Genomic DNA, 10,805 nt, shown 5'->3' with positions numbered 1-10,805 from the left:
CCCTTGCACATGCGTGTATTTGTATATCCTTAATAATCCTGCACAATCTTTGATTCTATATTTATATATATATATATATTTTTTTTATTTTTACTCATTTGTTATTTCATTTTTAAAGAATTTTAAGGTTTGCCTAACGAATAGGTAATGGGATTTTTTTATATTTATGAATGCATTTGCATGTATATGTACTTCTAAGATGCAACTTTCATGATATACAATAAAAATATGTAGCACTAAAAGAATTATCATTTTTTTTAATTCTTTAATTCTTTTAATTTTTAAACATATGAAGTCACAAAAAATAATATTTATAATATGTACATATATATACATACATGTTTTCTTATATTTCCCGGTACAATTTATTATTGATTGGTGATAAAAAGGTTTGTCAGTTTATCATTTGTATCATATTAGTTCATAAGTTTCTGAGAGAGGGCTTCTCTTAGTATTCTGCCGCCATTTTCTTCATCAGTTCTGCGTTTTACATTCCAGAGATTGTATCAAGGCAAAATGTCGTCCGCAAGTGGTGATGAAAGTGAGATCACTTTAAATGAACCCGGTAAGATGATATTTCTGAAAGAAACTGTATCCAACATGACATAATATTGTTATCCATTTATATTTATATACATTTACATAAAACGAAACAAAAATATTAATACACCCGGCAGCTGAGCAAAGACTTGCGAACCGCCATTAAACGAATGGCGTCTCGCACACGCATCTAACGTAAATATTTCATTCAAATTTTGCATTTTTTAAATATTTTTATTTTTTTTTAGTACGACGTACAAGATCTAGTCGTGCACGTAAAACTACCGTGGTAGCAAAAAAATCTCCTGTAAAGAAACTTCTAGCAAGAGCTACACGTTCTCCGAAAAAAGTGCAAGAGATCGAAGAAGTGGAGGTGCGTAAATTCCATAATACTGCAGATAGTTCTAGCACTCATCAATGCATGTAATCGACATTTTATTCAATAGAAGTAACTAATTGCAATTTTTCAGGAGGAGGTGCCTGTGTTACAAGAAGAAGTTGTAATGGAAAGCATTCCAGAGAATGGAGTGCAAAGATTTGGTGACATTATCATTGAACAACATAATGAAGAAGATTCTTCTATGTTACATTTGGAATTGGAAGATTCTAGTGATACTACTATTCACGAAATTAATATGAATCAGAGTGTACAAATAGAAGTTCAAGAAAATGTACCTGATTTGGAAACATCTGCATCTCAAATTGTAAATAATACATAATATTTTGTTCTTTTAAGTCATATATACCAGAATTATATCTTGGAGGAATTGTGTTTTATTTTTATTTTAGGATCATTCTAATACAGTATCGGATTGTATGATCATAGAAGAAAGTAGTATGGATAAAGTTGATATGTTGAATGAACGCGAACAAATGGATATGGAAGGACAAGATATTAGTAATGATGAAACAAATCAACGTGTATTAATAGATTTCCAAGAAGTTATGAATGATGATGGGGAAACAATAACACAAGTAACAGAAATCTTAGAAACAGAGGAAATTGAATCTGAAACTGTTATAAATGAAGGTACTGGAATTGAAGTTATGGAGGTAGATAGTCAACAAGAAACATCAGAAAGTATAGAAAATATTACGGAAAAAACTGTGCCTGATTATGATATGACAGGAATGGTGGAAATGACAGAAACAACAGAGGGTGATATGGAATGTTTACCTGAGAATGCTATTAAAAAAACAGAACCCGATACAGAAGCTGTATCTGAGGACGAATTGCCTACTGAAGCTACAGCAAAGGTATTTTGTTATCAAAGCAATAAAGAGTAAATATACATATTTTTGTATCTATTTGTATATATACATATGTGTATCTGCAGTATATAATATTTTATCATTAACATATAGGAACCTGAAACAGAAGCAGTATCTGATGAAGAATTGCCAGCAGCAGCTCCTGCAGATTTAGGAGAAACTGAATCAGTTTCTGAAGATGAATTGCCATTAGACAGTGAAAAGAAGAAGAAAAGTGGAACAAAGATAATGAGTAAAACCCTGGAAAAGAAGAATAAAATAGAAGGAACAAGTAAGTGCAAAGAAGAAAATGTTTACTTAACAAACTTTTTTATTTTGTACTTAAATCTTTTTACCTTATGCGACGTTTACTTTTACAGATAAACGTAAGTTAAATGCAGAAGGAGAGTACGATCCTAGTTCACCAACGTCTGAAAATAATGATGAAACACCAGCAAAGAAAGTTGCGCTTTCAACAGAAGCAGATCCAGGGGACACTAAACAAGAAACTAAACCAGCATCACCAAAGAAAAAGACCTTACCGGAATTAGAAAAATACTGGAAAGCCGTTAATGAAGATCCATCAGATTTCACGGGATGGACATATCTTCTTCAGTACGTCGATCAAGAGGTAATTCGAAAAGCAAAAAATATATATTGTCAAAATTATATCAAAATCATCCGTAATACTTGTTTATCATACAGAATGATGCTGAAGCTGCACGTGAGGCTTATACGAAATTTTTGGAGCGTTATCCATATTGCTACGGTTACTGGAGAAAGTTTGCAGATTACGAGAAGAAGAAAGGCAACCCCGAAAATGTCCAAAGGGTGAGTCAATTCGTTTACCATATCTATTAGGTCTATTTCTCATTATGATATCATTTAATTAACGCAATCTAATGAAAATAGCTCGAGTTAGGAAGACGCGTGGGCAGTGTGCACGCACGTAAATATGGTTTTCCCTTCCAACAGCCTAGCACGTCTTGCGGCACCTATACGACTCTCTCCGTTTACCAAATAGCTAGTTACTTAATTATTCTGCGATATCTACAATATTATTGCGTATATTAATGTTTTACTTATACCGTTATATCAATATTCTACATATGATACGTAAGTCAAGCGAAGGCTAGTTGTTTCAATTTGCGATATTATCGTGCAAGAAATTGTGTGTAATATTTACTGTAAGCATTTGTACACATAGCTTACTACAGAAAGTATTGTAACTTAAGCATAAGATGCGGTACCTTACTTAATGTAAGTAAGATTGGGTTGGGTGTTAAATCAAAGTCAGAAACAAAGACTTAGGACGTGAACATGCCAGAGAGGGAGCAAGAAAAAGTGGCGGAAGACACAGAGGCACCCAGATCGGAACACTCCTTGACTTTAAGGTGAATGCACAATGCTCTGCAATCTCTGTGTTAATTAAATCTCTTTATTTACAGTACGCGTATGATATGTGAGTATACGTTGCTAAAAAACAGTAATGCTTATCGAAAGCTAAAAAAAAAACAAAAAACAAAAAAGAAATAGGTATAAGTCTACCCACCACCAGCCCAATCATTTGTAAATCGTTCTAAGTGTGATTGCAAACCATTACTACAGGTATTCGACCAAGGTTTGAAAGCCATTTCGCTCAGTGTCGACCTTTGGCTTCATTACATCAATCACTGCAAAACCGTCTATGAAAAAGATGAAGAAAAACTACGAGAACAATATGAAAGGGCTATTGAGGCATGTGGTCTTGAATTCAGGTACGAATTGGTTTCTGTTTTATATATATGCTTATCTAGTCATACTTGGATACTTATAATATTCTGTTTTGTTAAGATCTGATCGTCTTTGGGAAAGCTATATAAAGTGGGAATTAGAGGGCAAACGTCTAAGCAGAGTAACAGCATTATATGATCGCCTATTATGTACTCCAACACTTGGTTATATTTCTCATTTCGATGCATTTCAAGAGTTCGTCTCTTCAAACTTACCCAATCGTATTTTAAATGTTGACGATTTTCTTGCATTGCGTGCTGAAGTGAAAGCACTTTTGAAGTCGGATGATAGTACTTCTACTTCAGCAGCAGATGATGCACCACCTGGAGAAGAACCGCCGCCACATGAACTTCCACCAACTGATGAGGAGACCCGTGCTATTAGAGAAAAAATCATTAGTAGTAGACGTAAAATGCACAAAGCTAATATTAATGCAGTTGCTGCAAGATGGTCATATGAGGAAGGTGTAAGTATGCATATTATATAATTTAGTGTAGCATTTATTACTTAATATTTAATCTCCATTCATAGATTAAGAGGCCATATTTCCACGTTAAACCTTTAGAACGATGTCAATTAAAAAATTGGAAAGAATATTTAGACTTTGAAATTGAACAAAAAGATCAGAATCGGATAATCATCTTATTTGAAAGATGTTTAATAGCGTGTGCTTTATATGATGAATTCTGGATGAGAGTAAGTTTTATTTATTTTTCTCTAATTGAAAAAATCTTTACATTAAATGCTTTAAACATTTTTTAATTTCTTCATAGTTCGTTCGTTATCTGGAATCTTTGAAAGGTGATAATGTGGAAAAAATTAGAGATGTATATACGAGAGCTTGTATGGTGCATCACCCGAAGAAACCAAATTTACATCTACAATGGGCAACATTTGAAGAGGGTCAGGGCAATTTTGAGAAGGCAGCAAATATATTGGAAAATATTGATAATGTAATACCAAACATGTTACAAGTGGCATATCGAAGAATAAATTTGGAGCGTAGAAGAGGAGATTTAGATAAAGCTTGTACATTGTATGAAAATTATATTAGCAATAGTAAGAATAGAACCATTGCGAATAATATTGTAGTAAAATATGCACGATTTTTGTGTAAAGTAAAGAGTGATGTGGATAAAGCAATCAAAGTATTATTGAAAGTATGTTCATGTGAATTTTTGAAATACGTTTTACAAATTTGTTTTTCCTCATATGACTACATTTTATGCATTATGTAAATTATACATTTTTAGGCAACAGAAAAAGATAAAGATAATCCAAGGCTTTATTTACAATTGATTGATTTGGGAATGCAAAGGACTCCTGTTGATACTCAAGAAATTGTAGGATATATGGATATGTTTATAGAACGAGAACACGCGGATCTTGAACAAAGAGTACTTTTTGCACAACGTAAAGTAGAATTTCTCGAAGATTTTAGTCCGGATATTCGACAAGTGTTAAAAGCGCATGAGCAATTCCAAAAATGTATTAAGCAAGCAAAGGAACGGAAAAAGACGAAGAATGACGACACAAAAACGTAAGCATTATTTTTATAAAAAAGGTGCTTAAACTATCCTCAATTAAATGTATTAAATAATTTCAATTTTATGTTCTGCAGAGATACTTCTCCTCCAAAGAAAGTTAAAACTGGAGATCAATCTAATGTACCACCTCCGCCTTCTGTAAGTTCGCAGTCATCATACCAATACAGCAGTGGCCCAAGTGGACCATATCAGTCACAACAACAATTTCAAAGTGGTCAATATGGTGGTCAAGGCGGATATCAACAGGGTTATCAACAGTATCCACCTCCGTCCGATCCCAACTATGCCAATTATCAGAATTGGCAATATGGACAAGGAGGGCCACAGGCATATGGACCGTACAATCAATGGGGATCTTACAATTACTATTAGAGGATAATACAAAATTTGTCTTGTATCAGCTTTCATTGCGTTGTTGTATCTACTGTACATTTTATAATTATTTTTTCATCTAAGGATGAGATAAAAAAAGAAAACTCTTTCAAGTTCCAATGACACATCAGTAACCTGACACGAATAATAGTAATAAATGTCGTACTGATGCTTCTTTCAACAATTCTTTGCATGAAATTCTTTCTTAATATATTTTAAATAATAGCACAGAAAATTGTACGCGAAAGTGCAGGAAATACTAAAGAATTTTCAACCGATGTTGAATATATTATTACAAACATAACATGATACAGGTAGTTGATAAAGATTGCCATACAGTATGAACACAAAGAACATTATGTGAAATATTTCCCAACTACACTATTTGCATTGAATTTGTATAATGCAATATTATGTGTTTAATTTTATTCCGTGACATTATGTTATTTTTTCAACAGAAAGCAGCAGTTTATAAACGTTACCTATACATTGTAATAAGTATTTTTTTCGCGTACTTAGTTTATAATATTATAATTTTTTTTGCTGATGTGCGTTGAACGTGTCGCTTAATAAAATTAAAATATACATGTAAATGGAAAGATAGATATTTGAATATTTTACAAATGCTACGTAAGCGCACTTTATGAGATATTCACGGAATAAATATTGTTAACATTTGTCAGTACATTTTGATAAATAATAAATTAAAGAACAGACTATGTTTCTACAACATATTCAGTTATAGAAATGATGGTTGGAATCCTATTTTCATGTTTCAATGTGCATATGTTATAATTTCGTATTTATAACTAGAATCCGAATTTTGTCGTGAATCGGCATAGATGTCATATATATTAACCCTTTGCGGATGGGACGGTTCGAATTTAACCGTATCGTGGGACCGAGCTGCTGCCGCGATAGTCATTTAAAATTACCAGCGCACATTTCTGCTTAGACGCGCTTTTTGTTCGTAAATGTTAAATTTTAGACATATGTACATGCACAGATTCTCCACAGGATAAATAAAATGACACACATATGAGTCTTTTGGTTCTATCAGTTGTTTTCGCCAAATGCATATATGAGTTCCGCGGCCAAATTGATGGCTTACGCATAATGCATATATGCGGCGGTAGTCCGCAAGGGGTTAACACGTTCAGTGTGAAATCGATACATGTATTGAGGAGGAATCTCTTCAGTCATGATGTCAATGTATCGATATGACTTTTTTTTATTATGTATATTCTTCAACAATCTGACTTGTATTCTAGCCATTTTTTAAGAAAAACCAAATGAAAAAATTGTTTCCAATCTTTTTCAATACAGAATATAGAGATCGCAGAGATCCTTTCGCATTGAACGTGTTAAAGACATCTTTTTCCGTATGTGAAATTTTATAATTTCTAATAAATGAAATTGGAAAAGTACATGAATACTTCTAATGACAGTGCATTGCTTGCATTAATTTAGAATTTCAACGAAATATATTTATGATTGATAAATAAAAGAAATATAATTTTTAATTACGTTCTGAATTGATGTTTCAATTCGTTTGCTACTAAATTAACCATTACATTTAATAAATTTTCGATATTCGAAGGTTGCCGTTATGAAGATTACTTATGCAAATTATTAAATTATAAGGAAATGTCGGATACTAAGACAAAAATATGAATATTTATAACAAATATGTTTTTTATTATGAAAACATTATTACGATTCTAAACAATTATAATTGCGAAAACTTCATCTCCTTAGAGTATTTATTGTGAAAATGCAGTTTTACTTACGAAACAAAATGCCTAGGATAATCAATAAAACATGTTATAAGAAACTTTTTAAAATACAAGCAATTAACATTCATATTGCATTAGTAAAAAAAAAATATAATTTTTTTCGAAGAAGTTGAATATTATTATTAAAGGCATTAATTTCTTAAATATATTCGTTATGCAACTACGGCACTTGTGGCCATTGTGTTAACTCCACAGGTACCATCTCCTCTATAAACTCTGTAATAACCACGCTCGCCCCATCGTGGGCCCCAACTATTCTTTATTATCCAATACGGTAATTCTTTATGGAAAAGAGGATATTCTGGAAAAAGATCTTATATAAAAATGTGTAAAAATTAATATATTTAAAAGATATATAAAAATGTACGTACTGCTAATGCCATATCCCACAATTAAAACACCATGATCTAAATTTTTAGGACTGCATAAGAAGTTGAGTGGGTGTGAAACTCCCCCAAAATAAAACTGCATGGCATTGGCATTAATTCCAACAGAAATTGGGCCGTTTTTAACTAGCCATTGTGCCATTTTCTTTTCATCCGATGTAATATTTACAGCACTGACAACTTGTACCTTAGCCTTATTTTGAAGAAAGTGGCATTTTTCATCTTTAGCATCATAAGGATAATCTGATTCTAATTCAAGACCTCCTAATTTTTCTATAGCTTTATAAGCATTTTCCATATCTCCTCCATTGCATCCTTCATCTAAAGAATCGCAATCTACTAATTCCTGTTCGGATAAAGATAACAATTGATTATGTTTAATTGCGTATTGTCCTTCCACGTTTCCAGTTACAGAAAACGCCCAGCATGATCCACATTGGCCTTGATCTTTCACAGGTGTAACTACACTGTGATCGCGCCAATCGAATTTAAGTGGTAAAGAAACATCTGGTATTTCAGCTTCAGGAAGAGGTATTTCGTTTTCGTGTTTTAGTTCAGGACGAAGACCTAAATAACGAGCTTTAAATTCTTTAGGCGTGAGATCTGCAAACATTGTAACACCATATTCAGCTGTTCCTCGTTCAAACATCTGTAGTTCTTCAATAATTTTTAGATTTTGTTTAAATATTTTAAAACGATTTAGTTTCTCATCGGCTGAATTGTATGTTTTTCCAAATTTCTTGATAAAAGCTTCAAATAATGTCTCATCTTTTATTTCTTCAGCTAGCTTTAGCATTTTTTGATTATATCGACTACCTCGTAAAGATCGCTTTCGGCGTTTATTTGAATCACAATTGATAGTAATATTTGGAGATCCTTTATCTAACCATACCTGAGACCATATAGTAAACAAACATTCTTTAATTTCAGTTCCTTCTTTCAATTGACAACCATCTTTTGTACCTTTTGGACAATTGCTTGTACCCAATTTGACCCTTATTTTATATAACAATCCAGATACTACTTGTTCTGAGGCTTCAATAATTTCTACTATCATAGGTTCATTTGAACCTTCAGAATTTTCTGAAAATTTCCTAAGACCCTTATCTGCAAGTTCTTTAATTGTAGAATCATTAACATTTACATTAAAAGGTGCACCTGGAATACCTGACCTTTTCTTTCTATACATTGTGTGTGATTTATTAATTATAGAGTCTACCTTTCTTGGATAAATGATTTCTTCTTTAACTTCCTCTCTGTTTATTTCTGGATCTGATTGAGTTTGTCTTGTAGGCAAATCAAAATCTTTCAAAAATTCACCAAATTCTTTTACCTTATCTTCAAATCCTTGAGGTTTAACATCATCATCACTTCTGTTTATGGAAATTTTTAGAATAGGATGTTCTGTCACTTCTGATTGTTCTGATTCTTCTGATTTTTTAGTTGTGATATAAGTATAATTATCCAGAACATTTTTTAAATTTTCTAGAACTTCCAATTTTTCATCAATTGTTTCTGATTTGTTGGGTGTTGGTGTTACAAGTGATTCGCTGTTTAATGTTGAATAAGAATTAATATTCTCTTTAATCTCTTCATTAGCAACCATAGTGCAGTTATTCTTCACTATTTTACGGCTAGATTGCTGCCAAGGTTGTTCTTTGAATGTTACCAAACATACCTTGACAGGAAGATTTGTCTGTATAGAGCATTCTAATTGCTCTATTGCATTTTTCAAGCAGTCAGATTCTCCTATACGTAATAAAATTTGATATTGTATAATATTAGATGAAGGTGGAACAACACGAGTTACTTTGACAATATCAATTACTTTATGCTTGAAATCATTTTGTATCAATTCATCCATTGATTTCACTACTTGTTCTCCAAAAGCAACAAATCCAGGCAAATTTGGATTTAACTCATATGGACATCCTGGACAATAATTAGGACTAGAAGCTCTCATTGCTATGAATGGTCTCTCATTATGATCTCCACTCTTTTGAATTTCATGATCTAGTTCAACACTTTGATTGTTAATAATTTGCTTGTCTAAATTTTCAATAACATGATCCTGATCCTGATTATTTTCTTGTACTTGCAATGGATCATCTTGTACTGATTGAGGATACAAATACATGCATTGTATAGATTCTCTTAAAACATTTATATGTCCAAGTGCGTGTTGTTTCACTTCCACAGTACATGCTTCTCGAGGACAAGGTTCTAATGCTTCTTTGCAAGTAGGAGTTAAGTCAAATGTCAGTCTGTATATTACATATGGAGGTTCTTCCTGAAGGTTAAGAAATTAAACGATATTTTAAATTTAAACTAGTACAGGCAAATAATTAAAAAATTTCGATTATTATATAATCAATATTTGATTTTTAGAAAGTTTATAGGAAGCATACCAATTTTTGCGCGCTAATCAGGTTACCGCCCTCATATGTATGATGCGTTGGAGAATCCTGATTCAATGAATTCAAGGCACTTTGAATTAAAGGCTCCGGGACATTTTGTACTGGTTTGTTAGCGGGACCAGAAGATACAAGGATTGTATTAAAGACAAATAGAAATAAAATACGCGTTACACGCAGCAGTAAGCCTGCCATCTTACTACATACACTGCACGATGTTGACCTCCAACTGACGCAATTGACTCTTTGGTTGAGATTTTAAATTCCTCTATATTACTGAATTAAGAATGATAATCAATTCTTAAAACTTCCGATTGCTAAATGAAAACTTTGATTTTGATCGTTCTACTTTTTATATAAATATTTATGAGACGTAAGCGAAAATAACAGATTTCAAAAAGAACGATAAATAAAGTAACTTGTACAATATAAATAGAAATGACAGATTAAAAAGTATGTACTGGCTGGTACTCGTAATCGTTTACGCTAAAAAACATGGATTTTTCTCTTCGACTGTGAACTTATTATATATATCTTTTCCGAAGCATTTTTATTGCACCAAAGATAAGATAAACCTTATAATTTAATATGCAACTATTCTATTGATTCTTGTAATTAACATTATAATGTAATATTAACAATAATTTCATGTGATCGTAAAATTAAAATATTTTGTTGTTTTGTATTTCTAACTGAAAATATTTAGTAATTTAATATATAAAGTAA

General features: G+C 32.0%; 2 protein-coding genes across 3 annotated transcripts; one reads left to right on the top strand and one right to left on the bottom strand.

Annotated features, from left to right (window-relative positions):
* Positions 1 to 439: 439 nt before the first annotated feature.
* Positions 440 to 6,217, top strand: LOC100649994 (pre-mRNA-processing factor 39). 2 transcript variants are annotated; one of them, XM_048405906.1, is made up of 14 exons: positions 502 to 565; positions 789 to 913; positions 1,011 to 1,244; positions 1,330 to 1,570; positions 1,670 to 1,797; positions 1,906 to 2,083; positions 2,172 to 2,422; positions 2,497 to 2,622; positions 3,400 to 3,548; positions 3,625 to 4,030; positions 4,096 to 4,260; positions 4,338 to 4,724; positions 4,818 to 5,104; positions 5,186 to 6,217. In XM_048405906.1, the coding sequence occupies exons 1-14, from the start codon at positions 517 to 519 to the stop codon at positions 5,481 to 5,483; spliced, it is 3,024 nt and encodes a 1,007-aa protein (XP_048261863.1). In that variant the 5' UTR covers positions 502 to 516; the 3' UTR covers positions 5,484 to 6,217. The 2 variants fall into 2 exon arrangements, with proteins under 2 accessions (XP_003395470.1, XP_048261863.1); XM_003395422.4 differs by having other exon boundaries at positions 440 to 565; positions 1,330 to 1,797.
* Positions 6,218 to 7,158: 941 nt separating this feature from the next.
* On the bottom strand, positions 7,159 to 10,414 carry LOC100652275 (putative cysteine proteinase CG12163). Its single transcript, XM_012308571.3, has 3 exons — positions 10,074 to 10,414; positions 7,651 to 9,955; positions 7,159 to 7,580 (listed from the first exon to the last, which is right to left on the bottom strand). The coding sequence occupies exons 1-3, from the start codon at positions 10,272 to 10,274 to the stop codon at positions 7,432 to 7,434; spliced, it is 2,655 nt and encodes an 884-aa protein (XP_012163961.1). The 5' UTR covers positions 10,275 to 10,414; the 3' UTR covers positions 7,159 to 7,431.
* Between the last annotated feature and the right edge of the window lie 391 nt (positions 10,415 to 10,805).

This window comes from Bombus terrestris, chromosome 5 (assembly GCF_910591885.1).
Source record: "Bombus terrestris chromosome 5, iyBomTerr1.2, whole genome shotgun sequence".
Taxonomy (NCBI): Eukaryota; Metazoa; Arthropoda; class Insecta; order Hymenoptera; family Apidae; genus Bombus; species Bombus terrestris.
This window is presented reverse-complemented; position numbering and strand designations above follow the sequence as displayed.